This window comes from Saprolegnia diclina (genome assembly GCF_000281045.1).
Source record: "Saprolegnia diclina VS20 unplaced genomic scaffold supercont1.27, whole genome shotgun sequence".
Lineage (NCBI taxonomy): Eukaryota > Oomycota > Saprolegniomycetes > Saprolegniales > Saprolegniaceae > Saprolegnia > Saprolegnia diclina.
This window is the reverse complement of record NW_008246094.1, coordinates 65,018-84,187: the sequence shown is the minus strand read 5'-3', so window position 1 is coordinate 84,187 and position 19,170 is coordinate 65,018. Positions and strand designations below refer to the sequence as shown.

Genomic DNA, 19,170 nt, shown 5'->3' with positions numbered 1-19,170 from the left:
GCGCTACCTATCGAATAATCACGTGTAACCTGACGGTGTGTCTTGGCTCGTGTCGCTGAAAAGAAAAGTTGAAAATCATCACGAGGTCGATAAATAAATGGACAAGAGGTGTCCATCCAGACTTTGTCGGTCTGCCTGTACAAATTCATCTTCTGAGCGAAATTGAGACGAAAGTGCACTTTTGTGTCCTTAGCAAGGCAAAAAGTGCGACATACAGGATCCGATAGAAGACTATATATTTTTAGCAAAACAAAAGACAATCAAGCTGTTTCGTAGAAATACGAATAACTGGCGGTATTTTTGTAACGAAGCTAGCCCAAACGAGCAATGTCCACAAAGGTCGCATGCATGGCAGCCAAGTCTTGCCCAAGCTGGTTTGAGAAAGCATGGTCGTCCATTCCTGTGGGCATTGGCAGTCGGCTGTTTGTGTCTCTCGAGCGCTGTGACCAGATCGCGCTGATGCTTTCTAGTCGAACAATCTGGCATGACGCCCAAGCATCCGAGGTCAACAATCGACGACAACCAACTCACACCAATTCCAACATAGATGTGGGAGCTTGTGGGGACGGAGCTGTTCCATCTCTCGCGGGGTCGACATGGATCGTGGCGCACTGAATGCTGGGCCAAGTACGATGCGTTGTCTGCGGCCACGGCGGTCTGCACGTACGTACTCGGTCAAAACGCGTTTAGCCTCGGGTACATCAACCGAGACATCAAGGAGCGTATTCAGTCGCAGCTACTCGCGATGGTGCAGCTCACAGCAAATGTTTGCGACATGGTGACGCACGACGAGCTCGGGCGCCACCACGTCATCAAGGTCCTCCTGCGGCTTCTGAGCTCCAACGTCATGGGCATTTGTGACGTCGCATGCACGGCGTTGGGCAACTGCGTTGCTCAGCGTCCGTCGTCGTCCAACCAATCCGAGGTGCCATCGCCTTTTGTGGCCGTGATCGACCAATTGCGGGGTCCATTCAATCACCCAAACCCAATTGAAATAAGTATTCTTGACCGTAGGTGACCGCGTGCTAAAGGAGCTTCTCCTCTCACCACGCGTTGCTGAGTGCGGACCCGGGCCCACCAAGCATGCCTCGCGCGCCCTTGTTAACATGCTCTTCCCGAACGCGAGCATTGTGTGCCTCAACATTGACGTCTGGGAAGGCTACATCGTCGCCAAGCAGGCGAACGAGCGCCTCGACGACACTCTTGCGATGCCCATCCATGACGCGTGGTGCATCTCGTACCGTCTCGGCAGTGGGCGGCCGTACATGGAAGGCTCGATGAAGCTCTCGACATGCATGCAATTTGGCGCCGGCGTGTCAAACAAGGGCGAGTCCTTTCGTGTCGACGGAGCTCGGCATGAGCGCAACGGGGTACACAACTGGACCTTTGAGACCACGTTTCACAACGACGGCCGGCCGTACGGCCCCTTACCGATCTCACACATGGCGTTCTGGTCGTCGCAGCACACGGATGTCATGTGGGGCGTCTGGGAAGTCGGCGCGTCGCACCAGCAGCACAAGCTTGGCACAGGCGGCGTCTTCTTCATGCACGCCACCGACAAATCGTTCTAGTATCAATACATCAAGGTCCAGCTTTCGAAAAAACCCTTACTGGAAAGAGTATCGGTGCAATGCCCTACTGTATGTTGTAAAGGAATTGCACTTGATCGACCTGTGAAATCGGATATTTCTCACGCAATCTTGGACCCGCAGCTTGGACCCGCGGTTCCCGATTCCATACAAACCTCTCAAAATAGATATAAATACATTATCCCGAGGATCTTCCAGCAGGATGCACCAGCAGCAGCCAGCGGCCGGCGCCGAGAAGGACACGCCGCCCGCGCCCGTCGGCCTACCGCCGACGCACGTCCGCCCACCGACGATCGTCACGGGGCATAGCGTCACGTTTGACGACGCGGCGCCGACGCCGGCGGAAGCGACGACCGAGAAGCGCAACCAGTCCAAGTACGACTTTGTCAAGGTCCGCGTGTGGGTCGAGGACCACTTTTACGTGCTTTCGCGCTACTTGGTCTGCCGCGCGCTCGTCTCGACCAAGATCAACTCGCGCGACGCCGTCACCATCTCGCTCGAGCTCAAAAAGGTCGTCACGCCTTCGTTCGATAAGCTCATAGCCGCGGTAGACGCTTGTGGACCTGGGCCTCGCCGACATCAAGCAAGAGCAGTTTGAAAACTTCTTGTACAAGACGATGCTTGTGTACGGCTACGGCGAGTCGCACGTCGAGTGCTACCGCATGATGAGCACGTACGTCGTCGCTACACCTGCACGATCAACGATCCGGGACTCTAGGTTCCACCGAACGCGCACGCCGCTGCTCATCATCTTGGCCGGCACGTCGTGCATGGGCAAGTCGACGCTCGCGACCAAGGTACGTACGCCATGCGAAGCTCTATCATCGCTTCTGCGAATAGCTTGCGGACCGCATGAATCTCTCGAGCGTGCTCCAGACCGACCTCATTTTCGAGCTCATGTGCAACTTTTCGGGGTACTCTTTTCATATTCACTTGAGTCGAGGAGCATGGCTTGAGCGTAGGCGCTCGGAAACCTCGTTCTCGGATACGGTGTTTGCGTCCGAAGCCGACTTGCTGCAGCAGTATGCGGCCGACTGCGACATTGTGCGCAAGGGCGTGACCAGTGACATTGACAAGTGCCTCAAGGAAGGCAAGTCGCTCATCATCGAGGGGCTGCACGTCGACCCGCGTCTGTACGAAAAAGAGGTCGCCAACCTCGCGTCCGGCGGCATCGTGGTGCCGTTCCTCCTCACGCTCGACCCAAGCGACCACAAGGCGTTCATTGAAGCGTCGCCCGACCCGCGCTACAAGCTCGAGAAAGCCGCCAACTGCTTCAAGAACCTCCAAGTCGTCCAGCGCGCTCTGCTCGACCACAAAGGGTCGTTCACGCAGGTGCACGTCAACACGCACTCGTTCAAGAGCACGCTCGACGAGCTCCACGACATTGTGCTCCAGCGGATCGAAGAGGCGTACCGCCATCGTGGTACGTTGACGTGAGTTATACCGTGTCCAGCCCGCAAAGAGAAAAACGAGTTAATATTGGGGGGCTTAAAACATGTCGAACGGGTTGGTCGTTGCATGCACGGCCGCCCTAGTACTTGCATGAATTCGCGTGCAGAAAGCAAAGAAGAAACGTACGGATGCGGGACGCCGTACGCGTGCTGCGGCGGGCGTTGTTGGGACGGGAACGTTTGGTTGGACGCGCCATACTGCATAGAAGATGGGTTCGAGTCAAAGTGCGTCGATGAATGTGTCGTCGGCGTCGTCTTGATGCCAATGTCAAGCGAAGCAAATGGGTCCATGACCGCGCGCACGTCGGCCTTGGGGTGGCTTCCGTACGGCTTGCCCGGGTGAAGGGGTACGTGATCGAACGGCGTCGCAGACGGATAGCTGGTCGTGCTCGCGCCCGAGTGGTACAGCGTCGAGTTGGTCTTCACCGGCGACGCGTGGGGTTGGTGGTGGGGATGTTTGTTGGCCGGTGGCGGGTGGCCCCACAAGTCGACAGGCGCGGCGACCGGCTTGACCACCGGCGCCGGCACCGCGTCAAAAAGAGAGTCGAACGCGTTGAACGGATCGACCGGCGTCGGCGCGAACGCATCAGACACAGGAGTGCTGTGACGCGGCGGCGTCGGTGCAAAAGGATCCGCGACAGTGGTCTGGCGCGGCGGCGTGAAAGGGGCGCTCAATGACGTGGGCGCCGGCGACGAAAACATGTCCCGCGCAGGCTGCGGCGAAGAGAACCCAGCAAATGGGTCTTGTGTCGACGCTGTCGGCGCGGCAAATGCTGCAAATGGATCGGCCGTCTGGGGCGCGTCGTCAAAGGCACCGAACGGGTTCTGGGCGCCAAAGGGGTTGGGTGTCGGCGATGAGAACGGTGGGAACGACGACGGGCTTGCAACAGCGGGCGGCGGCGTGGCTTTGACCGACGGCATGCCTAATGACCGACATATGAAACATTTGCGACGGGCATGCAGCAATGTGCTGCGCCACTTACGGTCGCTCAATGGAATCGTGTCGAAGAATGACGACGATGCGGTCGTATTTTCGCGGACGGGCGACGCGAAAAAGTCGACTTCGACCGGTGCCGCCTTGCTCAGGGATGAAAAGTCGGCGTCAAAGCCGCTGGATGTCGATGCAAATGGCGAGAAATCGGCATCCGACGCAGGGACAGAGGCAAACTGGCTGAAATCGGCAAAGTCATTGGCCGGCGACGCGGGCGTCGTGTGGCTGCTCGTCGTGCTACCAAAGCTCGAGAAATCTCCAAACGCGACGCTCGTTTGCTGGTTCGCCGTAGGCGGTGGCAGGTGAAACGGGTTAAAGTCCGTCGTCACCACGGGCGTCGGTGCGGGCTTCTTGGCAGCGATGGGCTTGGGCGCCTCCTTCTTGGGCTCTTCATGCACCCAGCTAGCCCGATACATGAGCGACAAACTCCTTTCAAGTAGCGTACCGTCGGTCAATGTACGTGTCACGAATAAAATTGCGGATGCGGTCGCGCGCGTTGAGGTTCGAGCTCGGTTGCGTGTTGACGTCGAAGCGCGCGAGCCAGTACTTGCGCGCCGCCTAGACAATGGGCTTGACGCCATGCTATTTAGCGCATTGGCGTACGTCGTTGCCGCCGTGCTTGACAATGTTGGTGACCTCCGTGTCGGTGAACGACGACATGGAGATGGATTTGATCCGGTGCGAAAATTCGCGGCTACAAGGGTGCTAAGCAGGGCCTTCATGGTCGCACGTACTGGAGGCCGCTGCACGCGGTGCAGACGAACGTGTTGAAGTCGAGGCAGACGTATTGCGGGCCCTACGCGTCGCATGAGCATTAGCCGCAGTGGCCGCATGGACACCATCTCGTTGCAGTCAAAGCATCGGCGGTTGCTTTGGGACGACTTTTGGAAGTCGCGGATGGCCTTGATGTGCTTCTCGTCGAGGGTCTTGGCGTCCGCTGGCATCGCTTCCTTCCGTCGGCCGCTCCTCGGTTGCCACTTGGCAATTTAAAAACTTGATAGCGCTTGCAACCCAAACGCCCAATCCGATTATTCCTTCGACGGTATTTTTATCATCTTTGCATACAAAGTTCCATATAATTGGCTGGTTTGCAAAAGAAATGGCGACCCCGCGCCGTATTTTTATCCCGCGCATGCGTTCTCGGAGGTTCTCGGCAGAGAAACCCCTGCATAGTCAACTCTAGAGTAGCGCCACCATCGTGATCGAGGACGACCGACCTCGAACAATAAGTACCTAGTCGTTCACACGCAAAGAGTGAGAGCATCCCACGTCAGCGCCGTGTGCTGTTGTGGCAGCTGGTACAGTCGAAACCAATCCGCCTATCGCCCTCCGCATTTACCCACCCAAGCTAGAGCTGTCGTCGCACCGCAGTACTAGTACCATGGTATCGAGCTTATAGGGCCCCTTGGCATGCAGGTGCTGCGAGGGCAAGCGCAGATGTTAGGTTCGACATTGGCTGACTGTCATAGTGTGTTTAAATGAGCTGGTACAGCCAGACACGGTCATGTAGGGCGTCGGTGGCGCGAGGTTGGCGACGATGCTGTTGGCGCGACGATCGACAATGTATTCAAATGGCAACCGATAGGAAGGCGTTGACCTTCAAGCCTTTGCCAGAACGGTGGCGAGTCCAGGCACGTGTGCTGTGCTGTGCCATACTACCTGACAACTACAACCAAAGCGATGACCTGAGGATCAATACCTCGATACGATCCGACGAGACCACCTGGAAACCAGCGCTTTGGAGCTGAACGTTCATGCGAATAAGTCCTATCTTTTGACGCAACGTCCTTGGCACGGGACCTGGCGCGTTTGTGGCGCACTGGGGACGTGGCAATCTTGTGGGCACGCAGTGTCGCGATCTTTCGACGCCCAAAGATTTCAACCAATCACATCCGAGCATCTCGAATGGACCAATGGCAAGGCGGGAATTGGCGCGCACCAATCGGCGATCGATCCGTTTAAGTGCGTGGTCGCATTTTACCCATCGCCCATATCTCGGAAATCCATCGCGGCCACCAACTAAGCTCATCATGCGCTGCTGCCAAATCGTCATGGGCCCAGCGGGCACGGGCAAGGTACCTCGCTGCACATGCGCCGCCACAACCTCATTGTCTCTAGTCGACCTACTGCAAGAACATGCACGAGCACTGCGCCACGACCGGGCGCATGACGTACGTCGTGAACCTCGACCCGGCGGCCGAGACCTTTGACTACCCCGTGGCTTTTGGTACGGCGCAAGCGTACCGTCGATGAGAAGCTCAATTGAGGCATTGTAGATATTCGCGACCTGATTTCGCTCGAGGACGTCATGGAAGAGCTTGGCTACGGCCCCAACGGCGGCCTCGTCTACTGCATGGAGTGCGTCATGCAAGCGAACCCGACTCAAATGGCTCATGCGAACCATGTGTAGGTACTTGATCCAGAACCTCGACTGGTTGCAGGACCTTCTCGTCGAGTACAGCGACGACGACTACTTTATCTTCGACTGCCCTGGTACGATCCCATGTGATCTAGTAGTACATCTTGTTCTACCTGGTTTTCGTGTAGGCCAAATCGAGCTCTACTCGCATCTCCCGGTGATGAAGTCGCTCTGCGCGGCCTTGGGCGACTGGGGCTTTTCGATCTGCGGCGTCTACCTTGTACGTGCAACGAGTATATGGTCGAGCACCTACTGAGGTCGATTCTAGATCGACTCGCTCTTCATTTCGGACCCGAGCAAGTTCATCTCGGGCGTCCTTTGCTCGCTCTCGGCCATGGTGCAGCTCGAGTTGCCCCACGTCAACGTACGTAGCATCGACGACCAACATATCTCGACTCACAAATCCTTAGGTGTTGACCAAGTGCGACTTGGCCGACGAGCTCGAAGTTGAAAAGTACCTCGACCCGTCCTCAGGCTACCTTCTCGAGAGCTTGACGCAAGCGACGAACGACAAGTGGCAGCCACTGAGCCGCGCCGTGTGCAACGTGGTGCGTTCTCGCCTCTACCATGCCATGCATGACTGGCATGGCTAGATCAACGACTATAGCATGGTCGCTTTTGTGCCCATGAACATTACGGACGAAGGCAGCATGGACGTCGTCTTGCAGCACATCGACCACGCGATCAACTATGGCGAAGACATGGAGCCCAAGGTCCGTCTCTTGCGCGTCTTTGTCGAGGCTCACATGCGCTGTAGGAACCCAAGGACGATTTCGGCGACGACGAATAAATTGCCAGAGGTTTTTTTCCTTGAATATATATTATATTGCAGAGGTCTTTCATATTTGATTTGATTTCCGGCGGGATGAGCGAGAGAGCAGCGTGGGAGACCGAGCGCGCCGAGCTGCAGCAGCAGGTCCGCGTGCACAAGACCGAGGCCAGCGTCCTCGCCAAGCGCTTCCGCCTCCTTCAGCAGACGCTCCAGGAGCAGCAGGTCGTGCTCGAGAAGTACCAGCGGGCGCTGCGCCGCCTCCAGAAGGCCAAGAAGACGCCGACGACGGAAACGACCGTCCTGAAGCCGGCCAAGGCGACGATGGCAGCCAAACCGACCGAGACGACAATGACCAAGCGAACCGGGCCTAGCGCGCCACGCGTAGCCGAGACGAAGATCCCCAAGACCCTCCGCGCCCAGACGTTTGCCGCGATCCGGCAAGCCGCGTCTCCAGGCCGCGACGTTCCCTTCAAGCGCAAGCGTACCCGCGATGAAGACGACTTGACAATGCTACCTCAACGTGCAAGGCCTTCAGCCAATATCTCCACATCCTCGAGCCATGGGCCGGGCAAAGCTGCTCCGGTACCGTCACCATTCGCGGGACCGAGTACCGTGGCCGTGGCACGCCCTGCGTACGAGAACGTGCAACGTCCGGAAAACCGATCGGCGACGACCGCCACCAAGCCGTATGGGTACATCGAGGTCGTCCGGAAGCGCGACGAGCGGGCGGCGCTGCCCGGGCACGCCTGCTTGCAGTGTACCGAGTACTTTGATGCGCTCGGCGAAGGCTTTGAGGGCCAGCGCGACCTCTGCTCCCGGCACCGCGCGCGCTTTGAACCCTACTCGACGCCCGAGGACTTTTGGCGCCTTACGTTTCCAGACTCAATGTAATCGCATTACTCAATAGGTAAGCAGGTGGCAGTAGCTACCGCAGACCGTGCAGTGCAGCGGGTCGGCGCCCGAATGCGTCGAGTAGAACGTCGGTGACGTCTCGACGTTGGCAAAGCTGCCGCACAAGGTGCATTTCCACACGGACGCGGTCGCGACGAGTCGGAAGCTCAGAAAACTGCGCTCGGCGGCATGGCCCTTGGCGCACACCGGCTCCAAGATCGACGCAGTGAGCGGCACAGGTCCCGCACACAACTCGCAGGCTTCGCGGACAGGCAGCTCGCCCGCTCCGGTGTCCAGACGTGCCACGTCGGCCGCCGTGCCGTACGCAGAGTAGAGTTGCCGCAGAGCCGTGCGTGTGTTGGGCTTGAGCGCAAAAGAGACAGGCGCGGTATCCATTTTGCGCGTCGAGAGATGCCAGAGGTAGTCGGCCATGAGAAGGGCCGCGACGTGCGTGGTTGGGTTGAGCGACGCAGCTGTCGACGCCGCGAGCACCTGTCGTTCGGCCACGTGCGCCAGAATCGCAGGCAATACCCACGCCGGGCACTCTTTGGTCGACGGTGGCACCGTGCTCCAGATCTGGTACGCGGCTTGCAGAAAGGTTGGGGCCGCCCACGCGGCACTGTGGTCGAGCTGAATGTACTGCGACGCGAGCGCGTCGGCGACCGGACGATACATGGGCCGGACGCCGCTCGTGTCAGCGTGAAGCGACCGCAGCTCGGATTCCTTGGCCGTGCACGCGACCAAGTCGTGGTAGCAGAGCGCGAGCACGTCAAAGAGCGAGTCGAGGCGCGCCGGCGTTGCAGCGAGCGCAACCCGCAGCGTCTCGGCCAGCGTCGGCGCGTCCTTGGCGAGCGGCGCCGCAAAGTGCTCGAGGCCGCCGCTCACGCGACTGTACGTCGTGTCCTACAATCCACATGAGGTTTTTCGGTCTGCGACCAACGCTACCGCTTGGGTCGTTCGGCACGGGCGCGCGGCCGGCGGCACAATGTACGTGCACGAGATTTGGGCGTCGTTGGGCGAGATGCTCAGGCCGTACACAGGGTACCCTTTGGTCGGAAGGTTCCTATGCACGAAGCATTGTAGCCAGACAGGTAGGAAAACATGCGGCGTACGGAGCGACGGCCGGGGAACCATCGGCATGCCAAGCCTTGACAGCGCCGTCAGTTGCGCACGAGAAGAGCGTGTTGTCGCAGCCTTGTACGGCGATGACCGAGATGGTCCCGTTGTGGGCCGGCCACACGATGGGTACTTGGTCGTTGTCGCCATCTATGGCCCACGCAGAAAGCATACCACCGAAAGCGCCAAATACATGGTTTGCGCCAACAGCGATACTCGCCATTGGTGTAAGCCGCGGCGCTGTCCAGATGCGACGAAGCGACCCGTCGGCCACCGCTATGGCCAAGATCTTGCTGCTGGCAGTGCCAACGTATAGCGTCTCGCAATCGGTGGACCACGAAGCGCTCGTCGACCAGCCATGAGCGCCCGTATCCACCTCGACCCGGGGCGTCTTCTCGAGGTAGCCGGACCGGAGGAGATCAAAGTGCCAGATCGTTGTGAGCCGGCGACCGCAGATTGCAAGGAGCGACGTCGACGACCATGCCAGACACGTTGTTGCCATAAAGTCGCACCGCTCTGCGTACGAGAGGTCGGCTTTGCGCCGCTTAAGGGCGCGTGGCAGCGGCACGAGAATGGAAGGATCGTCGGGCAGCGGGCCGTAGGAGGGCATGACTTTGGCCATGTGCGCGGCCACTATGTCCGAGAGCACGGCGCAGCATTCCCAGTTCAAGTTTAACGACGATGGAAAGTGCAGCAAGATGCGATTGGCCGTCGTCAAGGCCAGAAGGGCACATGCTGCATTGGGCGCCGAGCCTACCCACGAAAAGTGAGACAAATTGCGTGGATTCGAGCTTTGTACCGCGCGGGCCCCACGACGCTTGGAGGAAGACGTCAACTTCGGGCTTGGCCATCGAAAGCTCGCGTGGGTTGGCGCTCGTGACAGCGTCGAACGAGTTCATGATGCGGTACATGACGGTGCCCGGCGCCTCGACGGCAGTGGGCGTCGCCTCTGAAAACACAGGCGGCGGCAGTGGATACCGCGTGTTCGATAGCCGCTTGGCGAGCGCAATGTTGGTCCGCGAGACAAACGGCGGCTGCAGCAGGTAGCGGCAGAGGTCCTTGTTGACAAAGGTCGAGATCATAATACCGTCGTGGACAACGACCGCGAGCTTGCCATCCATGGACCAGTACACGTTGTTGGGCTGAAGAGGCGCGCCCGAGAGATGCTCTGAGGCGACGCAGTCCGGCGTCGGCGTGAAGACGCCGGACGTGTTGCTGTTGCCGGCGCCCTCGAACGCGTCCGCGGTCTCGGTGGCCATCGTATCGGTGAAAGTTCCAACCCAGAATGCACCGGTGCCATTGGCTGTAAATCCTACCGATTTGACAGCTTGGATTGGCCAATTACTCTAAATTTTCACCAATCAAATGCAACGGTTCATGCACTGCCCGCCACACCGCCACACTGCCCGCACGGCAGCAGCCATGACCGTGATGGGAGCCCAGTGCGCTACGAAGTCGCCCACTACGCTGGACGCTCGACAAATGCTGTATCCAATACACTGGATGAAGAAAGGCCTGCGAGTACAGACCCGGCGAAACGGCGAAAAGCCTTGCAGAGCGTGTATTCAAGCATACACGCTCGTAGCACTTGGCGGCTCGTCCAGTCGATATCCTCCACGACACGCCCTCGCAGTGACGCCGCCGATGCGAGGCCATCGACAACATCGCCGCGCCGTAACGGTGTTGGCGCCAACGCTCGATCGTACCGGAATTGCGCGCCGTTTGATTGGTTGCTCGTATTTGGCTGGTCCAATCCAAAAGGCCATTCGACACCTTGGTTGGCTGGGAGAATCATCATGGCGCCGGTGCCAAACCCGCGCAAGCCGACGGCCAAGATCCCGGCGGCGACGAAGCTTGAGATCCTCGAGCGTCACAGCAGCGGCGAGCGCGTGCGTGATCTCGCTCTCGAGTACGGCGTGCACCACACATCAATCGTCTCGTGGGCGGCGCGCATCGACAAGATCCGAGCCGTCGCCGCCCGCGGGCCGGCTGCCAAGACAGCTTTTGTGCCCATCACGATCGCCACCAAGGTCGACGCCATTGCGCGCGTACAGCGTGGCGAGCGCATCCTCACCGTGGCGCAATCGATCAGCGCAGCCTCGAGCGCCGTCAAGTCGTGGGTCCGCGACGCGCCCCGGATCCGTGCTGTCGCCACGGCCGCCGGCCTCGACGTAGCGCAGTCCCAGCCAAGCAATAATGCGGTCGCGCCCATGCGTCCGATGAAGCGCGGCCGCGACGAGGCCGAGACAAAGGCGGACCCGCACGGCCGGTCGCTGGCCTCTTTCTACAACGATGGCCACGAGGCGTCTGCGATGAACGACACCGAAGCCAACGTCAAGTTCTCGTACAGCGCGCTGTCTGCGCCCTTGTCGCCCGCGTGGGACTCGTCGCCGCCCTCGACGCTGCAGCGATCCCAGCGAACTACTGGCTCCAACGACCTCATGACGGCATACAACGACCACACGTTTGACGAAGCCGGCATCAAATCGGACTGCTTCTTGGACTCGCGCGTGCTGGACGAGGCTCTCGATGCTGTGGACGACGACGACGACGACGAGAAGGCGACGATCGGCGCCCACTCGCACGCGCGCCGGCACCACTGGCTCGCGTACAAGGCCGCGCAGCGTCGGTGCGACTGCCCGCGCTGTGTCTATGCGCGCTTCGACCCGCACTGCGTCGCAGCGCCAGTGATGTACGCGTGCAAAGCCCGCGGCTGCAACGAGGCTTTTCTCACGCAAGGCGCGCTCGTGTCCCACCAGCTCACGGTCCATCGCAGCGTGTACCCGATCTCGAAACGGTCGCACATGGACTGTCTCGAGACGCAGCAAGAGTGCAAGGCCGCGCCGCCGCCGACTGTCTACATCTTCTTGCAGTACGACCACCCGACACTACCGCCGATCCAGAACGTCAATATCATGGCCGAGCACTGGCGCGTCCAGGCGCGCTGCGGCGGGATCCAAAATCTTCGACCGCATGAGATCCGCCCGCGAAAGCGCAGTCGCCACGTCGGCGTCGCCCGCACCGCCAAGATGGAGCACGCGCTCTACAACGTGTTTCTGGAGGCGTGCAGCCGGTGGCAGTGGGGCGGCAACGACGAGCGCCAAGCACAGTACGAGGAAGCGTACGCCTTTTACGCGCGGTGCGTGCTCACCAAACACCACACACCGACGAACGCTCCGTCGTTCAACCTCGTGGGCCAAGGGCGCAACTGGCTACGACCCGGCAACGACTTATTTTAATGCAATCCACAACAGAGCGATTGAACAATTGACGCGTTTTAGCATTTAGCTGCCCACGAGTCGAGTCGCCCCACTGCAGCTGCGATAACGTCGAAAGCATGAGTTCGTGCTACCGCTGCTCTCCGTCTGCAACTGTGCAACTGGTATGCCAGAGTCAAAAGTCGTGGCTTGATGGTCGCTACTCGGACACTTTAGCGTCGGTGATGGTTTCGACGCGGTATTTCGAAGTACACGTGGCACGACCTGCGGTTTTGGCGCAAAACCGTTCTTGCAAAGTGCCCTTTCACCGACCAATTCGGGCCCGCGGGCTCGGACGCATGGCGCGTCACGCCTCGACCTCGATATAAATAGATTCGGCGCGGCACCTTGGGGCAACACGCCCGCTACTTCTTGGGATGGATCTTCCGGATAAAGAAAGACTATGCGGATATCGAACGGAACGCGTTCTCGATGGCATGCATTCTGAGAGGTTATCGCGTGGCGGCACAATGCGCGATTCCGCGTGGCAAAGCCGGAAGTATAAAAAGAGAGAGGTTTCCACTCAGATCTGGGTGCTGGAACATCATCATCTTGCGGCCCATTTTCCCAAGATCGCGCGATGGTCGAGTGCGAACAAGCGCCTGTCGCCGTGCTAAGCAACATGGACGCGGTCGACGACGGCTACATGAGCCCGGCCGATTCGGCCGCCATGGCTTCGTGGCTCCTCATCGACGACGATGACGCCGACGACGCAGTCTTGCCCCGACGAAAGCACGGCGTTTCGGGCTTGCCGTGGACATGCAGCAACTGCGGTGTCTCGTTCTACTCGCTGCGGTCCGTCATGGCCGACGACTGCTACTGCTCGGGCGAATGCAAGTGGAGTGTGATCCTCTTCCGCGAAATGGACTCGCGGAGTCTCTGCTATGGCTCCAAGGCCAAGGCCGCCACATACGACACGCTGCCCGAGACCGTGCGCTACGTCGCGCCGCTTCCGTTCTAGTCGTCTCTTTGTCGTCTTTTAGCTATATCTGTACCATACCACGACCCTGCACTGTGCTTATATAGAGTGTGCTTGATCCACCAAACCTCGCGACAGCCACTTGCGTCCGTGAACAACAATGCAGCGACGGACAGCTGATGTGCTTGAGTACATTACGCATCCTGCTGCAGCACGGGCAGGGACGCGACGACAAGCTTGAGGAGCTCCCGCGTCGGCTTCTTGCGATAGGCTGTTTGCTTGGAAATCGCGCACCAGAGCTCGCCGTGGCGCGGCTCGGCCTGCACGCAGCGCTCGAGCACGCTGCTTCGTTGGCTCTCGTTGCCGTCCTTGAGCTCAAACGCATAGTATGTGGCCCAACCGTCGCCAAAGTCGGGGTTCAGCTGCACCGTGCGCTCGAGCCACTTGCGCGCCTTGGTGATCTTGCGCTCGTGCCAAAAGAGCTTGGCGACCGAGAGACACACGGACGGGTCGTTGTCCTTCTTCTTGAGCGCCTCGAGGGACACGCGCTTCTTCTGCGTCCGCGGCGCCATGTCGATCGACGCGGCTAGCAAGAGCCCCGAGTCCGGGCAGTCCTAATACCGATTGTAGAGTGCGTCATTCGCGGTAGCCAATCGTACCTGGAGCGCCTTGGCGAGAAGGTTTTCTTGGCCCTTGACGTTGGCGTGCCGGCCCTCGAGGCGAATGGCTTCGAGCCAGAGAAGGTCGTTCTTCGGGTTGCGGAGGCGCGCGACCTCGAGCACCGACCGGGCTTTCGTCGCGCCCTGGAGCTTCTCCTCGAGGCGGCTCGAGAGGCGCCAAAGCGGCACCGACTTGGGGCACGCAGCGATACCGTCGCGGTACGCCTGGCGCGCCGCCTCCCACTGCTCGTGGTCTTCGTAAAATTGACCCGCCATCATGTAGAGCTTGTCAAAGGTCTTGTAGTTGGCCATGCCCGACTTGAGAAGGTCCTCTTCGGCCTCGCCGCGCGCCGTCTCGCGCTCGAGCAGCACCGACTTCATCCAGACGCGGGCCGTGGGCGCGACCGACCGTGCTTTCGCCAAAAGCGCCCGCGCGCGCGCAATTTCGTTGTTTTCCCACTCGAGCTTGACGGCCGCGAGCCAAATCTCTTCGCTGTTGGGGTTGGCGCTGAACGCTTTGCGCAAGATCGAGCGCGCGTCCTCGACGCTGCCTTGGAGCCATGCTTCTTTGGCCGCCATGAGCCACAGCAGCTCGCAGTGCGGACACGCGGCAATCGACGCGACGAGGAGCGCCATCGCATGCGCTTTCGAATCGGGCGTGTTGATTTGCTTCTCGAGCGCGACTGCGCGGAGCCAAATCGACTTTTTCGCGGGAAACGTCTCGAGGGCGTGGGCGTAAATGGCCTTGGCCGTCGCAAACGCGCTGCGGGCGGTGAACGTCTCGGCGTCGTCCATCCACGTGCGCTTCCGGTCCTCGTCTTCGACGCCCAAGTTCTAAACGCCATTCCATATCAGCAATTGGCAATAAGAAAATATACGTACGAGCGTTTGGCGGACGAGCGCGGCGCAGGTCAAGGGCGCGCCCGCGAGCTCGCACGCTTCCGCTTCCTGGAGCCACGTGTTGCGGTCAATGACCACGTCGTTGCGCGAGAGGGACCGCAGCGCGGCTTGGATGATCTTGTCGACGTTGGCGCCCTTCCCGTTGGCCTCTTCGAGCTTGGCGGCTGCGATCCAGATCGTCGGGTCGGTCGGAATCGTCGTGCGCGCGCGGTTGAGCGTTCGCTTGGCGTGGTCGTACGTCTCGAGGCGCGCGAGCGCCAGCCACATGTCAACCGACTCGGGCACACACTCGACCGCGCGGCCGAGCATGAGCCGTGCGCCGTCCGCGTCTTCGAGTTCAATCACCGCTTTCCAGATGGCGACGGCGCCCGGAATGAACTCGAGCGCGCGCCGGAGCACGAGTTTCGTCGCTTCGTCTGAGCCTTCGAGCTTGGCGGCCGCAAGCCACACCTTGGTGCTGGTCGGGACGTGGCGGACGGCGGTCGCGAGAATTTTCTTGGCGTTCTCGGGCGTCTGGAGCCGCGCAGCTTCGAGCCACACGTCTTCGTTGGTCGGACACGCTTCGCACCCCGAGGCGATGATGCTCCGCGCTTGGACGAGCTTTCCCGCGACTTCCTCGAGGCGCGCAGCCGCGATCCAGCCCGGCGCGTGCTTGGGGTTGGTGAGCGTCACGCTGCGCATGAGGAGCCGCGCCTTCTTGATGTCGCCGACTTCGGCGTCGCTCGTGATCTTGAGGCTGTTGAGATCCGTGAGATACCCTTTCGGGTCCACGACCGTCTGGCCCGAGATCGAGTCCGACATCTTGTCAAGCTTGAGCGAGAGCACGGCGCCGCGCGCTTCCGCGAGGCCTGTGAAGGACGACGTCATGCCGCCGACCGTCGATGCGAGGCCGCTCGGCGTGTCCGTGCCGACGACCGTGTTGGTCGTCTGCGCCCGCGCGTCGAGGAGGCTGTCGGGCACCGGCGTGTAGATCTCGGCGCGGCGCTGCTGCTTGTAGCGCAGCGAGTGGTCGCCAATGTCGGGAATCGCCTCCCATTCGGCATCGCTCACCGTCGAAAGCGTCGTCTTGAGGTCGGCAAACTGGTCCGAGATCTTGGGCCGCTCGCGCCGCGCCTTCTTGATGTCTTCGAGCTGCTTCATCTCGCGTCGGCGCTTCCGCTTCGAGTCCATGCGTTCGTCGATCTTTGCATAAATATCATCGGCCTCTGCGTCGTCCTGGTCGTACGGCGTGTCGTTGAAAAGGCCTGCGCCCGTGTAGCCCGAGAACTCGTCGTAGTTGGTCTCGCTGTAGTCGCCGCGGTCGCCGCTCTCGTCCGTCTCGCGGCCAAAGCCGCCGACGCCAGCTGTACCAGAGCCACGTCCGCCACCAGGCATGCCGATGGGCATGCCACCCATCATGAGACCGCCCGGCGGCATCGGCGGCGGCGCCGTACCCCGTCCACGGCCCATCGCGCCGAGCATGTCCACGGGGTCGTCCGGCCGCGCGGGGCCGATGTCGGAGCGCGTCGTGAAGCCGATCGCACCGCGGCCAAGACCGGCGACATAGTTGGCCGGCGCCGCTTGGTCGAACGCCTTTACCCGACGGAACATTGCTGCGCCGTTCAATCAATTGCGCTGGCCGTGGCAAACCCAAATACTGTATTAAAGATTTGACACTAAATAGTGTGAATATTGGCGCCAACGTCGACGTCGCCAGGAAGCTCGCTCAGGAGCGTAAGCATACATCGTGCTCAGCACCAGTGTAGGAGGTACCAGTGCATGGTAGACGTCTCGTAGAGGCCAAGAGCTCTGCCGCGTGGACAGTCGAGTCGTACAATCAGTGTTATCGAGGATCAAAACGTGCAACCCACTCCAGCAGCCCGCTCGCGTAGAGCTACAAGTTGTGCTTTGGATGGTGCCGAAGGTGGTTCTTAGATGCGCACGGTCGTGTCAAACTCCCACGGTCACGGCTTGCTGCTGCACAGCGCGACCAGCTCGCGGCAATCCCCACCGCCTAATGGACCATTGCCACTGCCAACAAATCCACCGTCATTGCCAACGAAGGGCTCCTTTGCCCTTTACTAGTACTACGCCAACGTATATACCTGTGCACAAAGCGCCAACGGTGCTGATCACTGACCCTGACCAAGTGCGATGCAAAACCATACAACACAAGGTAGGTTGACTACACTAGATCGTAGATCGAGGTGGCTCATGTAGTTGGTCCATAGAGCATGCTGAGATCGCGAGCTGCAAATGAAGGTGAGTCGTCCATGAAGATCGATCACGACAGCTGTGCAATACTCACCTGAGTGCGGCGCATGGCAGGCGTGACCGAAGCAAGTGGCGCACAAAGAGACTTGCCCTCGCCAGTCGTGAGAAGACTGCGTGCACGGTCACGACAGCCCAGCCGTACGATGGTATATGGGCCCGAAGGCTCAAGACCACCGCGGGAGGTCCATCGCGCCCGCGCGATCGCAGATAAGACCCGACCGTCATGAGCCAGCCTCTTCGTAAGCGCGGCGTGGGGAAAGCAGAAATGAACGGAAGGCTGCAGTCGGTTGGGGCTGTCGGTTGGGCAAGACGGCCGTTGGGACGGATAATTGTTCTCTAGAAACGCGTAAATCATCCGGAAGTTACATATGTTTGCCATTTTGTCATGGATCCGCAAGGGAAGTGAGGGGTGCCACCGACGAGAACTGTAAATACAAGTAGCGCTATGGACGGTGGTCTTCGGTGGGCACGATTTTGCCGGTGCCCGTGGAAGTACGGCAGCTCACACATACACCGCTTCTTCTTGTGCGCGGAACCACCTTTCTGCCGTTCCCACCTACTGCTGACGCAGGGCGGCGTCCCTTTCCTGCACTACTAGTATGTCAAAGTCGCTACCTGTACATGACCACACACGGGTCCAACAACCGCGAACGATCAACTGTTGCGATGCAAACCCATACAACACAAGATATAAGGAGGATGTTAAATCGTGGATGGAGATGACACTTGCTCGAGTCGGGAGCTGCAAATAGAGGTGAGTCATCCATGCAGGTCATCGATACAGCTGTGCAAGACTCACCTGGGTGCGGCGAACGGGAGGCGTGATCGAAGCAGGAACACTCGGAGCTGGTCCCGGTCCGGTCGTGACTATGCCTGCGAGTGAGGTCATGACTTCCCAGCCGAGTCGATGGTCAACGGTCCCGAAGGACCAGTAGCCATCGAGGCCAGTCGGTCGCGACCGTCACCAGCGCAAACTCTCCGCGACCTTTGTGGACCTCGGACCAGTCTCGTTGGGTCTCTGCTGCGTGGGAAAAGCTGGAATGCTCCTGAACCGTTGGTTGGGCAAGAGCTCCGGTTGGGACGGATAATCGAACTCTACAACTTGATATCTTTCGAACCGAAGCATGTGTTTGTGCAGGTATTGCATTTGCGATGGTTGCGATCCGACACGAGCCGCCGAAGAAGAAGAAGCGGCTCTCGAACGTACGCCGAGCCAAGGCGAGGGCAAAGCTCTTGGAGAAGACGCTCTCACGCACCGAGCTACATGATCATGGCGCAGGCACCTCGTTGCCCACGCCGGGCCAACGCAATACCAACGCAGGGCAGGCCATCGTGACTGGCATACGTCAAGCGCCTGCTGCGCGTCCGTCGCCGGAGCAGCCTGCCCTAGTCGGCAGTAGCGCAGCGAACGACTCTGCAGCTGGCGCGGGTGATGGCGATCGTGCTGCTGATGCTCCTCCACTCGCTCGTCTTTATGAACCACCACCGATTCGCTTTTGCTCCAAGGGCAACCATTCGGCCAATACGTGCGTGGAAGACCTCCACATGGCGATGGCCCAGCGCTACAACATGGCCCTCACGTGCACGCGGGCTGACGTCGATGCGTTCGTTGTCAACAAGCTTGGCCTCAAACTTGGCACGGGCATCACGGGGCCGGAAGAAGACCTGCTCAAGAATTTCCTCTGGAAGCACGGGTATCGCTTCAACCGCACGGTCCTCAAGAAGAAGTTCGAGGTCGAGCAGACGGGGGGCAGTGACAAGGCCAATGACGTGCGCCGGTTCTGCATTGACAAAGGCCTCGGCATGTACCACGTCACGTCGGCTCAGGACCCGGGCTTCATCCAGCACGTCATCGCCGTTCACGTGCAGCGCGACAAGTGCGAGTACTTTGAAGACGGCGCGTGGCACCCGCTCGACAAGCTCACCTACGTTCCGCAAACCTTCATTCGCTAC

General features: G+C 59.9%; 10 protein-coding genes across 11 annotated transcripts in view; 7 read left to right on the top strand and 3 right to left on the bottom strand.

The window, feature by feature from the left end:
- Positions 1 to 311: 311 nt before the first annotated feature.
- Positions 312 to 1,676, top strand: SDRG_08709 (hypothetical protein). The gene is made up of 3 exons (XM_008614604.1): positions 312 to 504; positions 548 to 965; positions 1,015 to 1,676. The coding sequence occupies exons 1-3, from the start codon at positions 328 to 330 to the stop codon at positions 1,569 to 1,571; spliced, it is 1,152 nt and encodes a 383-aa protein (XP_008612826.1). The 5' UTR covers positions 312 to 327; the 3' UTR covers positions 1,572 to 1,676.
- A 115-nt stretch (positions 1,677 to 1,791) lies between these two features.
- Positions 1,792 to 3,026, top strand: SDRG_08708 (hypothetical protein; the record flags this gene model as incomplete). Its single annotated transcript, XM_008614603.1, has 5 exons — positions 1,792 to 2,100; positions 2,141 to 2,262; positions 2,308 to 2,386; positions 2,430 to 2,503; positions 2,552 to 3,026. The coding sequence occupies 5 exons, from the start codon at positions 1,792 to 1,794 to the stop codon at positions 3,024 to 3,026; spliced, it is 1,059 nt and encodes a 352-aa protein (XP_008612825.1).
- A 9-nt stretch (positions 3,027 to 3,035) lies between these two features.
- On the bottom strand, positions 3,036 to 5,049 carry SDRG_08707. Of its 2 annotated transcripts, XM_008614601.1 has the most exons (7): positions 4,871 to 5,049; positions 4,766 to 4,827; positions 4,635 to 4,725; positions 4,477 to 4,589; positions 4,024 to 4,433; positions 3,168 to 3,963; positions 3,036 to 3,120 (listed from the first exon to the last, which is right to left on the bottom strand). In XM_008614601.1, exons 1-7 carry the CDS (start codon positions 4,973 to 4,975, stop codon positions 3,078 to 3,080), a joined length of 1,620 nt encoding a protein of 539 aa, XP_008612823.1. In that variant the 5' UTR covers positions 4,976 to 5,049; the 3' UTR covers positions 3,036 to 3,077. The 2 variants fall into 2 exon arrangements, with proteins under 2 accessions (XP_008612823.1, XP_008612824.1); XM_008614602.1 differs by having other exon boundaries at positions 4,635 to 4,827.
- A 969-nt stretch (positions 5,050 to 6,018) lies between these two features.
- Positions 6,019 to 7,287, top strand: SDRG_08706 (GPN-loop GTPase). Its single transcript, XM_008614600.1, has 9 exons — positions 6,019 to 6,106; positions 6,150 to 6,258; positions 6,308 to 6,389; positions 6,442 to 6,524; positions 6,579 to 6,670; positions 6,719 to 6,814; positions 6,861 to 6,998; positions 7,044 to 7,163; positions 7,208 to 7,287. Exons 1-9 carry the CDS (start codon positions 6,062 to 6,064, stop codon positions 7,238 to 7,240), a joined length of 798 nt encoding a protein of 265 aa, XP_008612822.1. The 5' UTR covers positions 6,019 to 6,061; the 3' UTR covers positions 7,241 to 7,287.
- A 28-nt stretch (positions 7,288 to 7,315) lies between these two features.
- Positions 7,316 to 8,113, top strand: SDRG_08705 (hypothetical protein; the record flags this gene model as incomplete). The annotated part of the gene is made up of 1 exon (XM_008614599.1): positions 7,316 to 8,113. The coding sequence occupies one exon, from the start codon at positions 7,316 to 7,318 to the stop codon at positions 8,111 to 8,113; it is 798 nt and encodes a 265-aa protein (XP_008612821.1).
- SDRG_08704 (hypothetical protein) lies at positions 8,090 to 10,513 on the bottom strand. The gene is made up of 4 exons (XM_008614598.1): positions 10,029 to 10,513; positions 9,226 to 9,982; positions 9,059 to 9,176; positions 8,090 to 9,016 (listed from the first exon to the last, which is right to left on the bottom strand). Exons 1-4 carry the CDS (start codon positions 10,486 to 10,488, stop codon positions 8,123 to 8,125), a joined length of 2,229 nt encoding a protein of 742 aa, XP_008612820.1. The 5' UTR covers positions 10,489 to 10,513; the 3' UTR covers positions 8,090 to 8,122.
- A 463-nt stretch (positions 10,514 to 10,976) lies between these two features.
- On the top strand, positions 10,977 to 12,586 carry SDRG_08703 (hypothetical protein). Its single transcript, XM_008614597.1, has one exon. It carries the CDS (start codon positions 11,026 to 11,028, stop codon positions 12,466 to 12,468), a length of 1,443 nt encoding a protein of 480 aa, XP_008612819.1. The 5' UTR covers positions 10,977 to 11,025; the 3' UTR covers positions 12,469 to 12,586.
- Positions 12,587 to 13,066: 480 nt separating this feature from the next.
- SDRG_08702 (hypothetical protein) lies at positions 13,067 to 13,447 on the top strand (the record flags this gene model as incomplete). Its single annotated transcript, XM_008614596.1, has 1 exon — positions 13,067 to 13,447. One exon carries the CDS (start codon positions 13,067 to 13,069, stop codon positions 13,445 to 13,447), a length of 381 nt encoding a protein of 126 aa, XP_008612818.1.
- On the bottom strand, positions 13,441 to 16,874 carry SDRG_08701 (hypothetical protein). The gene is made up of 3 exons (XM_008614595.1): positions 14,947 to 16,874; positions 14,065 to 14,898; positions 13,441 to 14,019 (listed from the first exon to the last, which is right to left on the bottom strand). Exons 1-3 carry the CDS (start codon positions 16,552 to 16,554, stop codon positions 13,600 to 13,602), a joined length of 2,862 nt encoding a protein of 953 aa, XP_008612817.1. The 5' UTR covers positions 16,555 to 16,874; the 3' UTR covers positions 13,441 to 13,599.
- Positions 16,875 to 18,768: 1,894 nt separating this feature from the next.
- Positions 18,769 to 19,170, top strand: part of SDRG_08700 (hypothetical protein) — a gene marked incomplete at its 5' end in the record, with an annotated part of 984 nt that continues 582 nt past the window's right edge. Inside the window, one exon of the mRNA XM_008614594.1 lies at positions 18,769 to 19,146. Coding sequence (XP_008612816.1) covers positions 18,769 to 19,146 — 378 coding nt within the window. The remainder of the gene's footprint in view (positions 19,147 to 19,170) is intronic.